This window comes from Aquarana catesbeiana, linkage group LG12 (genome assembly GCF_042186555.1).
Source record: "Aquarana catesbeiana isolate 2022-GZ linkage group LG12, ASM4218655v1, whole genome shotgun sequence".
NCBI lineage: Eukaryota > Metazoa > Chordata > Amphibia > Anura > Ranidae > Aquarana > Aquarana catesbeiana.
Window position 1 is genome coordinate 235486430 of NC_133335.1, and position 22235 is coordinate 235508664.

At 45.6% G+C, this 22235-nt stretch overlaps 1 protein-coding gene across 1 annotated transcript in view; it reads left to right on the forward strand.

The window, feature by feature from the left end:
* Nucleotides 1-22235, forward strand: part of TMC6 (transmembrane channel like 6) — a 58673-nt gene that overhangs the window by 11022 nt on the left and 25416 nt on the right. The window contains exons 2-10 of the mRNA XM_073606933.1: nucleotides 368-436; nucleotides 3915-4009; nucleotides 13057-13134; nucleotides 13274-13420; nucleotides 14630-14735; nucleotides 16114-16198; nucleotides 17357-17611; nucleotides 19696-19889; nucleotides 21632-21776. Of these exons, the coding sequence (XP_073463034.1) occupies nucleotides 396-436; nucleotides 3915-4009; nucleotides 13057-13134; nucleotides 13274-13420; nucleotides 14630-14735; nucleotides 16114-16198; nucleotides 17357-17611; nucleotides 19696-19889; nucleotides 21632-21776 (1146 nt within the window). The 5' untranslated portion in view covers nucleotides 368-395. The remainder of the gene's footprint in view (nucleotides 1-367; nucleotides 437-3914; nucleotides 4010-13056; nucleotides 13135-13273; nucleotides 13421-14629; nucleotides 14736-16113; nucleotides 16199-17356; nucleotides 17612-19695; nucleotides 19890-21631; nucleotides 21777-22235) is intronic.

Below are 22235 nucleotides of genomic sequence, written 5' to 3' on the forward strand. Positions count from 1 at the left end.
CTTGGAGACCCGCCTCCAGCACTGGTGACCCCGCCCCCACCTCCACCTGCCTCCTCCCTCCCTCCGCAGACTCTGCCCGGACAGGTAGAAGGGGCGGGGCCTGCATAGTGAAAAGTCTAACAACTCCCCGGGGCACCACTCCCCCCCCCTCCTGAGCCGGGATGGTACGGCCGTGTATCTGAATGCCCCGGGGGTATGGATCAGACTATGTTCCTCTGAGGGGTGTGTGTGACAGTCCTGGGACAGTTCGCTGGAAGCCGCAGGATTGCGATGTGCTGAGGAAGCGCCGGGTGGAGGGATCCCTGGTATGGGGAGTGTCATCCTTGTCCTCAGTCATGTGTCATCCTTGTCCCTCATTCCTCCTCCCAGGTGTGTGAAGATCTGATCCTGGCACCATGTCTGTGGCTTTCCTGGTGGACATTCCGGAGGAGTTCAGGTGAGTCCATCCCATGTCCCCATTACCTGTCCATTGATCTCCATACACACCTTCCACATACAAGTCACCAGTGGGTGGAGTCACCTGTCCTGACCCCACCCATGTTGGGGTGTTGTTCACAGTCCTTCTGTATTTTCTATAATATATATATATATATATATATATATATATATACTCATTTTGTTAAGCGTTGCACAAACTGTTGGCACTATATAAATCCTGTATAATAATAATAATAATAATAATAATAATTAATAACACACACCGATCAACCATAGCATTCAAATCAATACCACTGATTATCTCATCAGAACAGAATGTAAAACTGGGGGGAGGGGGACATATTAGGCAGCAAGTCCTCCTTACAGGAGAAAAAGCAGCCGAAAAAACACGGTAAAGCCGCATTTTTGCATGCACATTTATGCGCGTTCGCACCGGTTTATGAGCATTCGTGCATTTGCCATTAATGCATTCTATTAGCCATTAGAACCTATTCACCACTTGCCTTTCAAAAGATTTACCCCCCCTTTTCACGACCAGGCCGTTTTTCGTGTTACTTTAACCGACAATTGCGCAGTTGTGCGACGCTGTATCCAAATTTTATATCCTTTTTTCCCATAAATAGAGCTTTTTTTTTTTTTTTTTTTTTTTTTTTTGGTGATATTTAATCACCTCTGCTGTTTTTGAATTTTAGCGCTATTAACAAAAAAAACCCATGATTTACCAAAAAAAAAAAAAAAAATATATTTTTTACTTTCTGCTATAAAACAAATCCAACAAAAAAAAAAATGTAAAAAAAAAATCTAATTTCTTCATCAATTTAGGCCAATATGAATTCTACTACATATTTTTGGTCAATAAATCCCAATAAGCGCATATTGATTGGTTTGCGCAAAAGTTATAGCGTCTACAAACCTAGGGGATATATACTGGAATTTTAATTTTTTTATTTAATACTAGTAATGGCGACGATCCGCAACCTATATCAGGACTGCGATATTGCGGCGCATGATCAGATACTTTTTTTGGGGACCAGTGACACTGATACAGCGATCAGTGCTACAAAATATGCACTGTCACTGTACTAATGACACTGGCTGGGAAGGGGTTAACATTTTAGGTGGCGATCAAAGGATTTACTGTGTGCCTAGCCAGTGTTTATGTGTACTGTGTGTGTTGCTTTTATTAAGGGAAGTGATGGATTTTTTTTTCCCTGCTTTGCAGGAACACAAAATGTTGAGCTCAAATCTGTGTCTCTGCCCAGCGATCGGCAGGTGCCGGCCAGACATCGCGTGCCCCGCACCGGCAGATCTGCTTCTGCTGTAAGTGATCACAGTAGAAGCGGCACGCATGCGCCCCTCCCAGGTGTTAGTGCAGGATCACGTGTATATATACACGATTCTGCACAGCATGGCCCCAATGTAGCAATATATCTTCTATAGGGTGGCCCTTAAGTGGTTAATGGAAATTAATTATTATTAATTTATTCTGGCCATTAGAATGTATTCATGCACAAACTCACTTATGAGCATTTATGTGCGTTTTTCAGCCTGAACGCACCTCTTCAGAACTCGCAAGTGATTTTTTTTTTTTTTCTTTAATCCTGTAAACTCCTATGTGTGCGTGCCAAGGGCTGATTAACCCCCTTCAAAATTAACCCCTTGCATTTTCACCCCCTTCTTGCCCAGGCCAAATGTCAGCTTTCAGCGATGTCGCACTTTGAATGACAATTGCGAGGTCATGCAACACTGTACCCAAATAAAATGTATATCGTTTTTTTTTTTCACACAAATAGAGCTTTGTCTTGGTGGTATTTAATCGCCATTTCGGGTTTTTTTATTTTTTGCTAGAAAAAAGACAGAACATTTTGAAGAAAAAAAAAAGTTTAAAAAAAAAAAAAGTTCTAGTTTCTGTCAGAAAATTTTGTAAATAAGTAATTTTTCTGCATCACTGATGTGCGCTGGTGCGGCTGCACCAACGGGCACTGATAGGCGGCACTGATGGGCACTGAGGTGGCACTGATGGGCACTGATGAGGTGGCACTGATGGGCACTGATGAGGTGGCACTGATGAGGTGGCACCGATGGGCACTGATAAGGCGGCACTTATGGGCACTGATGAGGTGACACTTATGGGCACTGATGAGGCGACACTTATGGGCACTGATGAGGCGGCACTTATGGGCACTGATGAGGCGACACTTATGAGCAAAGATGAGGCGACACTTATGGGCACTGATGAGGCGGCACTTATGGGCACTGATGAGGCGGCACTTATGGGCACTGATGAGGCGGCACTTATGGGCACTGATGAGGCGGCACTTATGGGCACTGATGAGGCGGCATTTATGGGCACTGAGGTGGCACTTATGGGCACTGATGAGGCGGCACTTATGGGCACTGATGAGGCGGCATTTATGGGCACTGAGGTGGCACTGATGGGCACTGATGAGGCGACACTTATGGGCACTGATGAGGCGGCACTTATGGGCACTGATGAGGCGGCACTTATGGGCACTGATAAGGCGGCATTTATGGGCACTGAGGCGGCACTGATGGGCACTGATGAGGCGGCACTTATGGGCACTGATGAGGCGGCACTTATGGGCACTGATGAGGCGGCACTTATGGGCACTGATAAGGTGGCACTTATGGGCACTGAGGTGGCACTGATGGGCACTGATAAGGCGGCACTTATGGGCACTGAGGTGGCACTGATGGGCACTGATGAGGCGGCACTTATGGGCACTGATGAGGCGGCACTTATGGGCACTATTAAGGCGGCACTTATCGGCACTGAGGTGGCACTGATGGGCACTGATGAGGCGACACTTATGGGCACTAATGAGGCGGCACTTATGGGCACTGATGAGGCGGCACTTATGGGCACTGATGGGGTGGCACTTATGGGCACTATTAAGGCGGCACTTATGGGCACTGATAAGGCGGCACTTATGGGCACTGAGGTGGCACTGATGGGCACTGATGAGGCGACACTTATGGGCACTGATGAGGCGGCACTTATGGGCACTGATGAGGCGGCACTTATGGGCACTGATGGGGTGGCACTGATGAGGCGGCACTTATGGGCACTATTAAGGCGGCACTTATGGGCACTGATAAGGCGGCACTTATGGGCACTGAGGTGGCACTGATGGGCACTGATGAGGCGACACTTATGGGTACTGATGAGGCGACACTTATGGGCGCTGATGAGGCGACACTTATGGGCGCTGATGAGGCGACACTTATGGGCGCTGATGAGGCGACACTTATGGGCGCTGATGAGGCGGCACTTATGGGCGCTGATGAGGCGGCACTTATGGGCGCTGATGAGGCGGCACTTATGGGCACTGATGAGGCGGCACTTATGGGCACTGATGAGGCGGCACTTATGGGCACTGATAAGGCACTGATGGGCACTGATGAGGCGGCATGTGTGTCATCCTCATCCTCACATTGTCTGGTCTTCTCTCCAGCCCCGCCGATGAGTGTGACATCCACAATTCCTTCCAAGGCGTCATTCAAGATGCAGAACAGGAAGCCTTGCTGGAGCTGGAGGAGCGGAATACAGGTATGTCACCCTGACGTGTTACGTCCTGATGAAGATCAGGATATGGTGTGCTGTGAGGAAGCAATGAGAACTTTCATCTGTTGCAACATCCTTCCACACAATGGAGAAAACATAATACAGCCATGACTATGAACTTTTCCTGTTTGCTCCTTTCTTGTCCATTAAATGTTTTGCTACATCTGTCCAATAAGAAAAAAAAGTACCTGTTAATCATCCTGCCAGAAAGCTTCCTGTGATCTGCTGCCCTATTATCTGCTACATTGTTCCCAGTTATTTCTGTGCACTACAGAACACCTCCACTTTGTTATGGGGATGGGGGAGCAGGGGGTGTTCTGTACCCCTGTTCTAGGTTGACAAGGCTGAATGTTCATTACATTGGTGATCAGTGAGAAGAATGTTCCTTACATTGGTGATCAGTGAGAAGAATGTTCCTTAGATTGGTGGTCAGTGGGAAGAATGTTCCTTACATTGGTAATCAGTGAGAAGAATGTTCCTTACATTGGTGATCAGTGAGAAGAATGTTCCTTACATTGGTGATCAGTGAGAAGAATGTTCCTTACATTGGTGATCAGTGAGAAGAATGTTCCTTACATTGGTGATCAGTGAGAAGAATGCTCCTTACATTGGTGATCAGTGAGAAGAATGTCCCTTACATTGGTAATCAGTGAGAAGAATGTTCCTTACATTGGTGATCAGTGGGAAGAATGTTCCTTACATTGGTGATCAGTGAGAAGAATGTTCCTTACATTGGTGATCAGTGAGAAGAATGTTCCTTACATTGGTGATCAGTGAGAAGAATGTTCCTTACATTGGTGATCAGTGAGAAGAATGCTCCTTACATTGGTGATCAGTGAGAAGAATGTTCCTTACATTGGTGATCAGTGAGAAGAATGTTCCTTACATTGGTGATCAGTGAGAAGAATGTTCCTTACATTGGTGATCAGTGAGAAGAATGTTCCTTACATTGGTGATCATTAAGAAGAATGTTCCTTACATTGGTGATCAGTGAGAAGAATGTTCCTTACATTGGTGATCAGTGGGAAGAATGTTCCTTACATTGGTGATCAGTGGGAAGAATGATCCTTACATTGGTGATCAGTGAGAAGAATGCTCCTTACATTGGTGATCAGTGAGAAGAATGTTCCTTACATTGGTGATCAGTGAGAAGAATGCTCCTTTAGATTGGTGATCAGTGGGAAGAATGCTCCTTACTTTTGGGAATATTCCATACGTCTCCTTTAAACTATTCAGGGTGTGCATATATTGGATTGTCTCCAGTGTATTTCTTGTGTTGTGCAAGACCTGTAAGGATCAGATTTCACTTAATCCATCCTGAAAATGATTCATAGCAGAAGGATGTGAACTATTTTGATTCACGATTGGTCAGGTATCTAATGCTGACGAATGTAATGCAGCACTTTTCAGAGAATGTTGAAGGCCCATTCACATTTAAGCGTTCTGATGCATTTGCATTGCATGGGGACAGACCATTTGTTATGAATAAGTGGCCAACATACCACAGTGGATGAAAAAACATTATTTTCACCCAAGAAAGACAAGGACACCTCGGTCTCTAGGCCTATTCCCATACTAAATCAAGATGGAAAGCTCCTGGCTAAGCTGGTGATCAATAGAACAGCCATTCTCCTGCCAAAACTGATGTGTCCTGACCAGGTGGGCTGTATTTTGGGTACAGTAATGGGTATAACTACACATCCAGACCATGTACTTGGATTCTGTGGCTACATATTTATGCCTAGTTCATTGTCTGCCCCATTGCACTACCACAGGTGTCCCCAATTCAATTTAACATATCTTTGAGCCTTCGCTGAGATCTTTTACCTTTCCTGACATATTTCAGGAGCTACTTGTAGGCAGGTGTTTACTGATGACCTAATTTTAATAATATCTGACTCCAGAAATCAAGTTTCCTGGTTTATGGCACTCAACCACTGGCTCAGTGTGTAGGCAGGTGCAGTCTATTTTCTTCACTGCAGGTGGCGCTCATCTATAGGTGGAAGAGGACATTGTAAGGAACCTAGTTCCTCCTATGATTTCCTTGGCCACAAGGAGACAGCTATCCAATTGGATGCTGTGCCCCATGTAACTTTGGCAGCCATCTTGGGTCAGGCAGAGTTTATTTAAGACCCTGGCTCCTGGGTTTAGCGCGCATTTTTGCAAGTCGCAGCGTAGGGACAGGATACCTGTCTGTCAGGGACAGTGCTTAGCATCAGGGAATGGTTCTGGAGGAGTAGGGAAAGTGCAGGGACAATCTTTCTGGAAGTCTCCCCACTTGGGTAAGGGGAGACCAGGCCACATTCAGCCCCTCGAAGCAAAATCTGTTTGCACCTCTGGATCTTCTATCTACCTTTTACATGTGAGTGTTCCCGGTCGGGTTGCCTTCCTGCCGGGTCCATTGTGTGTTACTGGACTTCCGTTACAATATATTCCTTTGTCACAAGGAGACAGCTATCCTTTGTGATTTTGGTGGCCATCTTGAGTCAGGCAGAGTCCATTAAAGACCCTAGCTCCCAGGCTTAGCATGCATTTTTGCAACTGGCAGTGTAAGGACAGGATACCCGTCTGTCAGGGACAGTGCTTGGCATCAGGGACTGGTTCAGAAGGAGTAGGGAAAGTGCATGGACACGCCAGTCTTCCTGTAAATCTCTCCACTTGGGTACAAAACAGCCAAGCTGCATTCCACCCCTCGAGGCAGATGCTGTCTGTACCTCTGGGTCTTCTATCTAATGTTGCATCGCTGCCGTAACCTGTGAGTGTTTCCGGTCGGGTTTTCTTCCCGCCGGGTCCATGAAGTGTTACTGGACTTCCGTTACAAGATATTCCTCAGCCACAAGGAGACAGCTATCTGAATGGATGTTGGCACCCCATGTAACTTTGGTGGCCATCTTGGGTCAGGCAGAATCTATTTAAGACCCTTTGCCCCTGGGTTTAGTGTGCATTTTTGCGAGTGGCAGTGTAGGGACAGGATAACCGTCTGTCAGGGACAGTGTTTAGCGTCAGAGAACAATTCCAGAAGAGTAGGGAAAGCACAGGGACACACCAATCTTCCTGCAAGCCTCCCCACTTGGCTTCAGACCAGCTAGGCCGCATTCCGCCCCTCGAGACAGATGCAGTTGGCACCTCTGGGTCTTCTATCTATTGTTGCATCGCTGCCATAACCTGTGAGTGTTTCCGGTCAGGTTGCCTTCCCGCCGGGTCTAGTGTGTGTTACTGGACTTCCATTACAATATATTCCTGTTACCACATCGCGCTGCACCTACCCACAAGCACCTTTTCAGGCATAAAGATAAAATAAGCTCATGTTTCTGGCCAGGAAGCCTCCTACATGCAGATCTTGCCCATGTGGCTTGTAAGATAAATCTCCTTACACCAAATACATGGGGGTGATATTCCCCTTGAAACCTACGAGATCCATACTGTCTGAACTACATTCCTTTATTTGTAAAGGTGGTTTTGGAACTCCAACCCTGCCTAGAGCTACCTGTTAACAGTTGTCTTCAGAACAAGTGTCCCCATTGGAAGATTTCCTCTCTCTTCCTGTTCTGGTAACAACTTCAAATGTTGGGTTTCCCCTCAGAATCAGTTCTGTTGACAATGGACCCCAGTACACAGAGAGAGAGAGTCGGTCAATCTACCCACCGGGCTCACAGATAGCAGTATAACCATGTCATATTATATATAGGAAAGTATACAACTTGTACATATATCGCTGTTCATCCAGAGCTGAGAGACATCCATCCAATCAATCCATCAGCAAGAGCTGAGAGAAGCCAAGTACGAGAAGTCAATATAAAATGTAATAGTATTCATCTATAGATTTACTGTGTATAAATAAAACATAATACTTTTTAATGGATGTAACTGGAATTTATACAGTGTGCACTTAATGGAAGTGCTAGGCAGACCATGTGACCATATATTGGAAACAACAGTGGAAGTGGCTGAGTCCTGGTTGCCAAGGCTGCTACTGATAAGAGATATCTACAACAACCATGTGCAATACCAGGACCAGAACTCCACCTTTTCTTAACCCTTCCCAGCAAAACATAGCTCCTGGCTTGACTCTCAAAAGCAGCCTTTCTCAACCCTTTCAACACAGAGGAATAACTTTCCAGTCTTTGGGAACCTCTGTTAAAAATTACTATATCTACAAATCATGATACATTAATGTGATGGTCAGTGAGAAGAATGTTCCTTACATTGGTGAGCAGTGAGAAGAATGTTCCTTACATTGGTGATCAGTGAGAAGAATGTTCCTTACATTGGTGATCAGTGAGAAGAATGTTCCTTACATTGGTGATCAGTGAGAAGAATGTTCCTTACATTGGTGATCAGTGAGAAGAATGCTCCTTACATTGGTGAGGCAGAAATTGCTCATTGATCATTGATCAAGGAACCCATAGCAACCTCTGAAGGAACCCTGCTCAAGAGCCTTGCCCACACAGTGTATAGGAACATGGCTTTTGGGAGATGATGTTCTGGAGGGCATGCCTCTGTCCATAGGGACTAAACTCCCAGCATCTACCCCTTGTAATATTTAGGGGAGTCCAAATAACCATCCAGCCTTGTGGTAAAAGCACAAAGGGGGTTATTTACGAAAGGCACATCCACTTTGCACTGCAAGTGCACTTGAAAGTGAACTGAAATTGCACTTGGAAGTGCATTCGCTCTAAATCTAAGGGGTAGATCTGAAATGAGTGGAAGCTCTGCTGATTTTATCATCCAATCATGTGCAAGCTAAAATGCTGTTTTTTATTTTCCTTGCATGTCCCCCTCGGATCTATAGCGACTTTACTTCCAAGTGCACTTTTAGTGCACTTTTAAGTGCACTTGCAATGCCAAGTGTATTTTCCTTTAGTAAATAACCCCCATAGTCTTTATTCCTTCCAAAACAGGAAAAAAAAGTAGACAGAGACTTGTGGCTCAAAAGCAAAGCTATGGCTACCCACCAGACTACACTTGTCCCACAACAGGGTTTAAAGTCCCTGTCTGCTCCAGGGGTCCCAAAGGAAAGGTCACCACACAGCTTAGCATTGTCTCAGTAAAAAACAGCACACTGCTCTTCCTGGTCCATACCACTCCTCATGGACACCTGCCGACTGCTTCCTGCCCTTTCCAGCCTTCTCTTCCAGGTGGGTTAACCTGCTCAGGAGGCTCTTTCCCACCCAAAATCTCTCTGAGTTTCCGAATTCTGGGTCCCAAACCAGGATTTAACGGCCCTGGGAAAACTGTAAATCGGGTTTCCCTCTGCACTAAATCTCTTCCAGAACCCCTCACCCTGAATAGGTGTGAATCCTTAAGTACTCCGCAGTGCTTATTTTCATCCCACTTAAAAGGACCAGACTCCAAACAATAGGGACACATATATCTCATCTAGGAGCCATCCTTAGCATCCTGTAAACCCTGCAAGAATTTTACAAGCCTGGTGATGAAGTAATAGGGGGTAATAAATGCTGTGTCATGCTACTGGAATACATTAAAAAATGTATTCTGGTAAGTGATCTGGAGGGGGCGAGGGAGGTTTGGTTTAAATTGGGTAATGTGTGAACATACTCTATAAGACAGTCAAAGCAAAATAAGCCTGGAAAGTGGGACCATGGAAAAAAAAAACCTTAAAAAGAATTGGGTGAGGGAGGACCACACTGCCAGATGAAAGATGATGAGGTGGTGGATGCTGAAGTAGAGTCTGACGTAAGGGTTAGATGCAAGAGACGCGGTGGATGGGGCAACTGCAGAATTGGGCAGAGGAGGAAAGGTGTGGGCAGATTGCTCTTTTTCCTTTATGGGATGGTGACCAACTGTAAACTGACTTTGCAGTACATGATGAGAGGCTATTTGTAAAGTACAGCATACATTTGTACCTTATCCTCCCCCCACCATCATGTTTAGTTTGGCTTTCCCATAAACGCTGTAGAGTCTCAGCAGAGGAGCCAGGATCAAACAGATGTAAGCCTTACTCCCGTAAAGTGGGTCTTTGCTGCTTCTGGGGTCTCTATTTGGGTATAACAGATAGGAGAGTGGGGGGACCTGTATAAGGTTTTTAAAGTGGTTGTAAACCTCAATTTGTGATGTAAAAAGTACCCCGCGCTGCCCAAACTGGTGGTAGCAGCTAACACAACAAACAGATAATTTGTTTAAAATAACAGAAGTGTATAAAGTGTAGCGCTTAGATATCGGGGTTGGTTAACACCAACTATTAACCATGGAAAGTGAATTGCAAAATATCAGTGAATCAAAAATGGAATCTACAAACCACAATAACTATTGAAATAAACCAAAAAAAATCACAAAAATACCACATATAACATGTGCCGCGTGAATAAATGCAAAAAAGTCATATATAGAAAAAGTCTGTGAAGAAGTCTGTAAAGTCCATAGTGTATAGTGAAGAAAATGAAGATCTTATTCACCACATTGGCGTAAAAATAAAATGGATAAAAGCTAAAAACACCATTGCAATGGTGCCCCCACCAAGGCAGATGTAGGCTTACCAGATAGTTTGAACTCAAAAGAACATACGTTCTATGAGTCAAACAGGCTCATATCAAGAACCGGCAACCAGGATGGAATCTTGGGGATCCTCTGCGGTTAGAACCCAGCACGTCCCGAAACTTTATAGAAAGTTGGTCCATCCCGCATCCTGCCTGTGGACGGCCGGACACATATCTCCTTTTTCTTGATGTAGCTCACCATTTACCCACTCTTATCCAAGTGGTTTTGTCTCTACATCACTTTAGATTTGAGGCATGTGCAGCACTCCCCTACTACCAAGGTGGCGCCCCTCCGTGCCTGGCGGGTCATGGGAGTACTAATGTGTGACTCCTTGTAAGCCGCATGGGGCTTGGTCCCGTCCAACCATGGGGAATCCTCTGGTCTACCGGTACACAGGACTATCTGATAGTCTTTCATGGGAATGTTGGCTGGGAGGTCCCCGCCGTATGCACATAGTTTATACTGAATTATGCTATGTGGCCCTTTCTTTTTATGCTTAACATACATACTTGATGTGCAACCACCCCCACATGGAGACCAACTTTCTATAAAGTTTCAGGACGTGCTGGGTTCTAACCGCAGAGGATCCCCAAGATTCCATCCTGGTTGCCGGTTCTTGATATGAGCCTGTTTGACTCATAGAACGTATGTTCTTTTGAGTTCAAAATATCTGGTAAGCCTACATCTGCCTTGGTGGGGGCTCCATTGCACTGGTGTTTTCAGCTTTTATCCATTTTATTTTTACGCCAATGTGGTGAATAGGATCTTCATTTTCTTCACTGTACACTGTGGACTTTACAGAATTCTTCACGGACTTTTTCTATGTATGACTTTTTTGCATTTATTCACGAGGCACATGTTATATGTGGTATTTTTATGATTTTTTTTTTTGTTTATTTCAATAGTTATTGTGGTTTGTAGATTCCATGTTTGATTCACTGATATTTTGCAATTCACTTTCCATGGTTAATAGTTGGTTTTAACCAACCCCAATATCTAAGCGCTACACTTTATACACTTCTGGTTGTAAACCTCAGACATGAAAAATGAAAGCATATTCCTCTATAGTGTGTTATCCCAATCTAGAGCACGAAGTGTCATTCGTGTCCATCGCTTCCATTCTCTGTTCTTAGCATGAATCACTTCTGACAAGTTTTCTTGACACCAAGAGATAAAAGTTGACTGGGGAGGAGAGCTCCGGCACAAAGCCTGTGATTGACAGCTTCAGCCGTGTTCCCATGTGCTGTGTGAAGGGGGGGTGTTCAGGGGCATACATACAGGGGTCACCATTGTGACCCAGCCTCATGCTCCAGGGGGCCTTGCGCCCCCCCCCGTACGCCTGGATAGGAGGGCGGCAGCATGTAGAGGAACCAATCCCTCTATGCAGCCTCTGAATGCCTGCTTCTTTTCCTCTTCCTCCCGCAAACATTCAGTGGCTTCAGGAGGGAAATGGAGGGCATCGGTTCCTCCACATGCCTCTCCCACCACCTCTCTATCCCTGTCCTGCTGCCCTGGGCCCCTGTGTGCCCCCCCCCCCCCCTCCACAGCACTGCCAGGTTTCCTCCTGCTGGCTGCTGCGGGGGATCTGTCAGGATGCAGAGTGGGGGGAAGGGGCTGGTAAATATCATTTACCGTCCCCTTCTTTGTCTTAATGAATAGAGTCAGTGATCTGCAATGATCTTCTGTTTTTACTATGCCTTAGCTTATGAATGAACAGGAAGCCTCTGTACAAAGCTAATCCTGTCCATCCATTCTGTGCAGCTGAGGCTGCAGAGAAAGGGACTGATGAATCTGTCCTCAGTCCCTTTCTCTGTCTCAAAGGTGAGACATCAGGGGTCTGTTTAGACCCCTGATATTTCACTAAAGCCCCCCTAAAAAATATGTTAAAAAAAAAAGTAAAATAATGGTAAAAAATGATAAAAAAAAAAAATTAAAACAACAAAAATAAAAAAACTGCTGACACCAGTGGCGGAACTACCAGGGTCACAAAGGTTGGACTTGCGACTGGGCTCTGGCATTCCGCCACAGTGGGGGAATCCCAAGACCGCAGGAAGGTGGCCCGCTGTGGGACTGTAATAAAGGGTCCCATGATGGGAGTAAAGGGCCCCAGGGTCAGTGGGAAGGGCCCGGTCGGGGTCCCCTTCATGGTTTCTTGCATCGGATCCTGAAGGTTCTAGTTACGCCCCTGGGTGTGTCCCTTCCCTCTTATCAGCGCTCACTTAGCTCTGCAAAGTGTAATTTCAGCTCTCAGCCCCCTGTTTTCTGAAATCTCATACAAGCTGTATCAATTCTGGACTTTGGATGTAGAGGAGAGAAGAGAAGACTGAAAATAAACAGGTACTACTTATGTAGGAGGATTTGTTTCACCTCTGTGTATCACCTGAGGATAGTGACTTCACTGGGTATATGGAAGGGTTTACAACCACCCTTTATTGGTTCAAAGGCGGAAATGTCATGTGCTCTACTTTTTGTGGTTAGCAGTTTGTATGATGCGTGTTTAGGAAGTTGTGTTTCACTTTTCTATCCCCTGACAGGCCACACATCTCACAGACACGATGAGCACTACTTGGCCACCATGAGAGTCCTTGCCGACATGCCAAGTCGTACAATTGGTAGGTACAATGAATCCTACATAAAAATCAATTGTTCTGTTTGCATGCCTGTTCAAATATTGTTTTGAAGGTCATATGCCATCCAGTGTCCTCTGCTCACCATTTCTTTTTCTTTCATCATCCTTACGTAACACCAAAGGACGTTGTAAGGGAACCATGTTGTCTGAGTATTATAATCGCACAGTGAGGAGGAGGCAGTCAAAGAAGCGGCCGTCTTTGTACAACATGGATCGCAGTGCCAGACCCAGTGTGCGACAAAGAGACGAGGTGTTGGGTGGAGAAGAAGGTAAGAATTCACCTAAAGAAACTTTACTGTTTAAAGGTGAACTTTGGGAGAAGCAGATATTGCCTAAATCCATTCATAATGTGCATTCTTCTGGAATCTCGGTGTGCTTTGTGTATTTCTTCCAGATCTGTGCAGTAATCCAATGTGAGACTTCCTCTAATAAAGACCGACCACTGCTGCTTTCTGTCAAGCCCCGGATCACCTTTTGGTGGCACTGTGATTCCCTGAGCAAAGGGTCATGGATCCAGTGTCCACCAGCGGGTGTCTCCCAGCAGATCCCAGTAATCGGTCTCTACCTGGTGCTGGCTGCTGGGAGAGTATTTAGTTCCTCCTCTACTAGTGCCTCTCCCTTCAGTGTTTTGCCTGCCAGCCAGATGCATGCTTGCTGTTAAATCCTGAGTCTGATTCCTGCTCCTGTCTTGCACCTTTGTCCTGATCTTATTTTTTTTTTTACCTGCATCATGTATCCTACTCCCTTGTTCCCGATCTCAGTCCTGTTTCTCCCTTTCCTTGCATCTCCAGTTTTAACCTGTCACTGGTCATAATGTTATGCCTGATCGGTGTGTAATTCCTTTTCATAATGAAATGGTAGGTTCACTGTTACAGAGAAAATCTGTAAGGGGAACTTGCACAGGACCCCATCCTCATCCCCTCCCAGTCCCGCTAACCTGGATCGTGGCAATCTCCCGTTCTGAGCCCCTGTATATCCGCATCAGGAGTCTGGGGCTTAGAAAACGCTGCAGCTGGATCTCCAAAACGTACCCCGTCAGGAGGGACGTTTCGGAGCGTTCTAATTGGTCGGCCCCATCACATGGGCGATGCCGACCAATCAGAAGCTGTGTAGCCCGTCCTGTCAGCTGGGAAGAAGACATGTGGATGCCGAGGGGATTTCTAAGCCCCCGGGCTCCTGACGCAGATATACCGGGGCTCAGAATGGGAGATTGCCGCGATCCAGGTCAGCGGGACTGGGGGGGATGAGGATGGGGTCCTGTGTGAGTTCACCTTACCTTTTCTGTAAAGGTGAAATTACCCTTTTAATTCCTGCAGCTTGATTGACTCCTTGCTACCCTACTGTGTGGATCTGCAGTCTTGTGTCACATGATTCACTGATCTGCAACCTCCCACTCTATCTTCAGGGCTAGACTCCAATGGGAGGAAGGAAACAAAATTTCAGTTCATTTTATGTTTGTGTTGTGTGTTGCTCTTTAGAACATCAAAGGCTGCTGGTGCTGGAGCTGCAGAAGACATCGGGAACCCAGAGAACTCGCCTGTTGAAGAGTTTCCCATTGAATCTTCAGGTGAAAAGGGAGTTGAGGTACGGAATTCTTAATCTCCTTACCTGAGATATCCACGTCTAAGGTGTTTAGTGACCCCCCCCCCCCAGTGTTCACAATGACGGTGCTCAGCCTAGCATGTGTATTGCAGCTTTCCATCTTTGATCCAGTGGAAGGCATAATGCTCATACAGCACAGACTTATTGAGTAGTGTAGCTAGTTGTGTGGAAAATGTTGGGTATGTGTTCTTCTCCCCCTGCTGTGTTAATGACGAGTGCTGAAAATCATCCTCTCTGCTCAGTGTATGTTGTCTCGCTGGGCCTCATTAAAAATTTGGCATGGTTTGACAGCCATTGGGGGAGGTGGGCTGGGTTCTCCAACCATACAGCCCAGCAACCACAGCCCATAATAAAACAGGTCCATATGCTACATGCTACATACATTTCTTTCCCTGGGGCTTTAAAAAATGATTTTTTTTAAATTAATTGGGCTTTCAATATTTCAGGTTTTTGGGGTCCTGGGATAACTAGCCTGCAAATGATTGTTTTATTGATGCTAGAGGTGGTTCATGTTAAAGGACAACTTCATATGTAGTAATGTTGTCCTTCAAATGTTAAATGTTCCTCTCAACCCCCTTTGATTTTCAGCCACCTACCAAACTACTTCCCTTCAGCCCCTCTTTCAAGTTCACAGCGAGGTCCTGCCTAGCACTACCTTTGCTGCGACAGACACCTGGGGCGTGCCTATTCATTCCTATGGCTAGTCTGTACTCATGGTGGCCTCCAGCCATCTAGATGGGTAGATCTCCCACCTTAGGAATGAATGGCCGGGCCGTAGGTGGACCCAGGCAGGACTTCATGTGTAGTGATGTTGTCCTTAAATATTCCTCCCAGCCGCCTACCAAGCTACTTACCTATAGCCCCTCTTTCAAGTTCATTGTGAGGTCCTCCCTGACACTGCCTTTGCTGCAATAGGCACCTAGCATGTGCCCATTCATTCCTATGGCTGTTCTGTACTCATGGTGGCCTCTAGCCATCTAGAAGGGTACATCTCCTGTCTTAGGAATGAATGGCTGGGCCATAGGTAGACTTCTTTCTGCAAAGGCTGTGCAGCATCAGGCAGGGCCACACAGTGAAGAACTTTGGAGAGGGGCTGAAGGTAAATTTTTTTGGGAGGTGACTGTTCTTTGGTGTGTTGGGGAGAACAAAGGATTACATTGCTAAGTTGGGTTGGTTTTGAAAGCTTTTCTGCTTTGCCTGTAGACCCAATCTCCCACAAATGTTCCAGTTCTAGAGTCTTCCAGTCATCAGGTCCTCTTCTATGAAGTCAAAGCATTGTGTGTGACCGCTTGTTCCTAATTCGTGCAAAGCAATTTAAATGATACAGAATCTGTTCATTGTGCTTTTGGTTCTATTTCAGGTACTTGACATTGGAACCCAGTTCAGCTTGGAAGGGAATGAATGACAACTCTTGCTGCAGCAGCATTACAGACTCTATTAGCATGGTGAGATCGCAGTATGACCTCAGTTGTTATGTGAATAAATCTTACAGCAAATAACAATTGGCTGCCGAGCTCCTGGCTGGGTGCTGTTAGAGGAAGAGGAGCATGGTGGTAAGCAGCTGTGGTGGGATTGGTGGATCTGCTGATAAGTTGATGAAGTCTTTAGAAACTCACTAATAGGGATGACATTCGGGTTTGTGGTAAATCCCTGGGATTCACAAATTGCAAACTTTTGGTTGAAACGTTTTTAGGTTCCCCACTAGAAACAAGGAACAATCTAGAATGCAGTGCATAGCCTGCAGGGAGAAATCTTCCAATGGGAATCCTTGTCTGAGAGGAGACTTCTCTCTTGAGAACAGATCAGTAGATCGACTTCTATACAACCTACCTGTCCATACGTAGATCAAAATTTGTCCGGTCCCCGCTGAACCGGCTGAATTTTGATCCATGTATACATGATAAACATAACAGGCCAATCCCTTCAGAGATATTGGTCCGGCCTGCTCTATATGTACTTATCTGACCAAATTAAGAGTAGAGTCAATTTTTGATGATGACAAGGTCATATCGTGGCTGTTTTTGTACATACCATCGCTTGTCTTGGATAGGCTCAGTATAAGATTCTGGAATATTTGAAGTTTGTTGCTCCTAGAACCACCCTACTGGGGTTCTCTGACTGATGAGTTTTTTGTCTGCATCACTGTCCAGAAAATCCTTTTTGATTTGGTTTCAACCAACTGAGTCTTACTGCCATTCTGTCATTGAGGTGTTGTATCTCATTTGTCCTGAAGAAGCCTTCACAGCCGAAACATGTTGAGACTACACTGCAAACAAAAAAAAATTACAGAAAATTGAACTATTGGAGACTGTAACCAAGGAAAAATGAATGATGCAAGCTTTATTGGTTTTAATACATATTATTTATGCTTTTAAGAAGATGTTGTAATAAAAGTTTTGTAATTTTTTTACATAGTTGCTTCTTGACTAGCACCCAAAGAATCTCTGCTCCTTGAGCAAACCCTTTTCTCCTGTGTGGATATTATTTTGGGATGTGGTGCTTTGATCCATCTCTTGACCCATTAAATACTTACTCATAATAACAGTAGTGGTTACCCTTTTTTGTGTTTTTTGTCATTCTGACATGTCTCTCTCCTCCCCCAGGCAATGCACGGGTGTTGGATGCCCTTTCTGTCTATGCTCTGTGCCCTGCGGCCCTGGCACGTAGCTCTCAAGCAGATTGGAGGGCGGTTTGGCTCCAGCGTCCTCTCCTATTTCCTGTTTCTGAAGACTCTTCTGGGGTTTAATACCTTCATGAGCCTCCTGTGCCTTCTGTTTATTGTCACCCCTCAGGCTGTACATCCTCATGATTCTTCGAACCCTCGTTCTTTCACCAGCCTGGAGCTTTTCACAGGGGCGGTAAGTGAACAGACCCCGATACAGGCACAGGTTTAAACATTTTAGTGATGGGCATCAAAAGTGCTTGACACAGACGAGAAAACAGATGACAGAAAAATCAAACGGTTTTTAAAGAGCTTTCTTATCATGTACCTGGGTAGAGGTGATAATGGTTAGAGGTTTTCCCCTTTCATCTTTGGTCCAAATATCCATGGAACGGTAACAGGAAATGAAAGGGTGCAGATTGGCACAGATCTCGAGAGGAGGATCCACAGGTACTCACTTCTGATAGGTGACTTGGCAGAAAACTGCTTGCACAGAGGAGATCGGCAACTGGGAAGACAGATATCAGGCAGGGTGGAAGGCAGAATTGTGGTGAGGAGACGAGCAGAGAACAGGATTCAACAAAGGTCAGCCATAGTCCGGAACTAGCCAAGGTCAAAACGGAAATCAGCAGAGAGCAGCCGTAGTCAGTAGCTAGCTGAGGCCAATCCAGGAATCAGCAGAGAGCAGCCATAGTCAGGAACTAGCCAAGGTCAAGCCAGAAATCAACAGAGGCAAGCCGTAGTCCAGAACTAGCCAACTAGCCTAGGTCAACCGGGAATCAGCAGAGACCAGCCATAGTCAGTAACTAGCTGCAGTTAAACTGGGAATCAGCATAGGCCAGCTGTAGTCAGGAACTAGCCAAGGCTAAGCTGGGAATCAGCAGAGGCCAGCCATAGTCTGGAACTAGCCAAGGTATAAACAGAATTCAATAGAGACCAGCCATAGTCAGGAACTAGCCAAGGTCAAACAGGGAAGCAGCAGAGGCAAGCCATAGTCAGGAACTAGCTGGGGTCAAATGCAGACAGAGAGAGCAGAGATAAGTCCAAGGGCAGGCCAGGTCAGTAACAGGTTCAGCGTTCAGGTCACAGGGTAACAGCTGAAGACCATCCAGAAACTTCTGGACTTAGCTCTGTTCCTTAAATAGGCCATCTGGTGGTAAGATTGGAATTAAGCATGTGCTGTGTTGCTGTGTATTGGTGCGCCTGTGTAAATTAAAGTGTTTGCACAAATGTGCACGCACACATATCTGTGCTCTATGTAATGATGCATTTGTACGTCCTCTTCTGATGCCATCCTGACATATTCTGTTCATCGATTAGATAGGAGACACGCAGAGACCGGGATTCAACAGAGGCCAGCTGTAGTCAGGAACTAGCCAGGGTAAAACCGGGAATCCACAGAGGGCAGCCATAGTCGGGGACTAGCCAAGGTCAAACCAGGAATCGACAGAAGCCAGCGGTAGTCAAGAACTATCTGTGGCCAAACCAGGAGTCAACAGAGACTGGCCGTAGTTAGTAACTAGCCAAAGTCAAATTGGGAATCAACAGAGGCCAGCCGAAGTCAGGAACTATCCGAGGTCAAACAGTCAATCAACAGAGAGCAGCATAGTCATGAGCTAGCCAGGGTCAAACCAGGAATCAACAGAGGCAAGCTGTAGTCAGGAACTAGCTGAGGTCAATCTGGAAATCAACAGAGGCAAGCGGTAGTTGAGGTCAAATTGGGAATCAATGGAGACAAGCTTTAGTCAGGAAATAGCCAGGAACTAGCCAAGGCCAGCCATTGTCCGGAACTAGCCAAGGTCAAACAAGGAGTCAACTGAGGCCAGCCATAGTCATGAACTAGCTGAGGTCTAAAGCAGACAGAGAGAGCAGACCAGGGCAGGCCAGGTCAGTAACAGGAAAGCAAATTTCAGGAACAGGTTCAGGGTTAAGGTCACAGGGTAACTGCTGAAGACCATCCTTAAACTTCTGGACTCAGCTCTGTTCCTTTTAAATAGGCCATCTGAAGGTAAGATTGGAATTAGGCATGTGCTGTGAGCCCGTGTATTAGTCTTGTGTATTATTGGGAATCAACAGAGGCCAGCCATAGTCAGTTACTATCCAAGGTCAAACCAGGAGTCAACAGATACCAGTCATAGTCAGTAACTAGTTGAGGTCAAATTGGGAATTAACAGAGACCAGCCATAGTCATGAACTAGCTTGGGTGAGAAGCAGGAAGGAACTTTTGTAAATTTTTTTTTACATTTTCAAGCAATATAAGTGTGTTTTTTATATGTTTAGGGTTACTTCTCCGACACAGTGATGTATTATGGTTATTATAGCAATTTTACCCTAAACGAAGGCTGTTCTACTGGGTACAATACATCCACGTGTCAAAGCGTCAAGCCTGCATGGCTTCCATATCACATGCCTTTGGCGTTTCTCTTCACTATCGGACTCGTCTTCCTCAGCACTTGCATCATTTTGGTGTACAGGTAAGAAACTTTGTACTTTATACTCATTTTGCTGATAGTTCAAGTTGCCCTTGAGTGTTGGTGTCACATGGTAGAGTGAGAGTGCCAACAGATCTGCGCCCCCCCGCTTTCCACACACTGCAGGAGCCTCCCTTCCTTCAGTATGCTCTGGTATCGGAGGGTAACTTCCCCAGGTGGATGAGGTCATTGCCCCACCCCATGTGGTAGCTTTTGAGGCAACAGGCTTGAGTCACATGAGAGATTATCAAAATCCAAAACCAATTGTGATTGGGACATTAAAAGGGCCAAGAAAATCAAAACAAAAAAATAGTAAAATATATAAGCTTTTAAGTTTATTAAAAAAGACATCAAATTTGTTAAAGGAAAAATGGCTTACAAGACATACTGTATAAAATAACCCTCATTTTAACATCAATATTATCTAACCACTCCCATTTTCACACGATACAGGTATCAATCCAATTCACATTGTACAGAGTAGATGACCTCATGTGAGATGACCCAACGCGTTTTGATATATATCTTCCTCAGGGGTTGGAGGTATTCAACTGGATCCTGTCACCGGTAGGGGGTATAGAGCAGGGAGTCCTTCAGATTTTAGGAGGGCCGGAGTGTGGCCAGTGGGAGTAAAAAATGTTCTGGCATCAGTGGGAGGAATAGTGTCCCATCATTGGTGTCAGTGAGAGGAATAGTGCCCCTTCATTAGTGTCAGTGGGGGGACTAGTGTTCCATTATTGGTGTCAGTAGGAGGAATAGTACCCATTATTGGTGTCAGTGGGAAGAATAGTGCCCCTTCATTAGTGTCGGGGGGGGGGATAGTGCCCCATCCTTGGTGTCAATGGGTGGAATAGTGTCCCACCATTGGTGTCAGTGGGAAGAATAGTGCCCCTTTATTAGTGTCAGTGGGAGGAATAGTGCCCTATCCTTGGTGTCAATGGGAGGAATACTTCCCCATCATTAGTTTCAGTAGAAGGAATATTGCCCCGTCCTTGGTGTCAGTGGAAGGAATAGTGGCCTATTTCTGGTGTCAGTGAAGGGAATAGTGCTCCATTATTGGTGTCAGTGGGATGATTAGTGCCCCATTCATTAGTGTCAGTGGGGGGACTAGTGCCCCATCATTGGTGTCAGTAGGAGGAGTAGTGTCCCATCATTAGTGTCAGTGGGGGCAATAGTGCCCCATCCTTGGTGTTAATGTGAGCAATACTTCCCTATTAGAAGGAATATTGCCCCGTCCTTGGTGTCAGTGGAAGGTGTCAGTGGAAGGAATAGTGGCCTATTGCTGGTGTCAGTGGAAGAAATAGTGGCCTATTTCTGGTGTCAGTGAAGGGTATAGTGCTCCATCGTTGGTGACAGTGGGAGAAATAGTGCCCCCTGATTAGTATCAGTGGGAGGAATAGTGCCCCATTGTTGGTGTCAGTGGCAGATATAATGCCCTATGATTGGTGTCAGTGGGAGGAATAGAGCCCCATTGATGGTGTCAGTGAAAGGAAAAGTGCCCCCTCATTGATGTCCGTAGCAGGAATACTGCGCCACCATTGGTGTCAGTGGGAGGAATGGTGCCCCAAGGGCTACAATCCGGGCCGTCGCTGTTGCCATCTTGAAAGATCTCTCTAGTGGGGATAGTAACAGCCAATCAGAATTGTTCATTCATTGGACTAGCGCCACTATCTGGTTGGGGTGTATTGTTGCACTCATTACTAGATGCCACTGATCCCTTTTCATTATCATTTGTCACCTTCCAGGATGTCCTGTTCATTCGGGGAGAGTTTCCGAGTCGGCTTCTTCTCCGGAGCTCTGGCTCTGAAAGTCTTCGGTTCTTGGGACTTCAAAGTGAACCGGATCCGATGTGTGCAGCGGCAGAAGGACACCATTCACATGCAGCTGAAGGTGAGGCCAAATCATCAGCAGTCTGTACACTATTGCAGTTAAAATGGTATTTTTAAGCCAAAAATGTCATATATGGCAGCCTACCAATCATTAGATGTGACGGCTGCATTTGTTTTCTTTTTTTTTTTTTTTTTTACGCTTTTCCCCTCTGTTTTCACCCGATGATATGGACGGTAACACACCTCCTGTATTAGTGTGCCCCCACTCTCTGGATGAAAAAGCACAGTCAGTCTGGGGAGAGGGGAATATTACATGTACTAGCAGATTTAGATACACTAACAAATTTAAAGCCAAACTCAAGCTCATACTTTATAAGAAGTTACAGCAACACAGATTTTTGTTCCTTTTTGTGTAAAGGTTTTTATACAAATAAAAAAAAAGCTGACCGTTGTAAGCACTCCTGTCAGTGTGTGGCTTGTCTCAATCTTCTAACTGCTACATCTGCAGGGAACCTTGTTC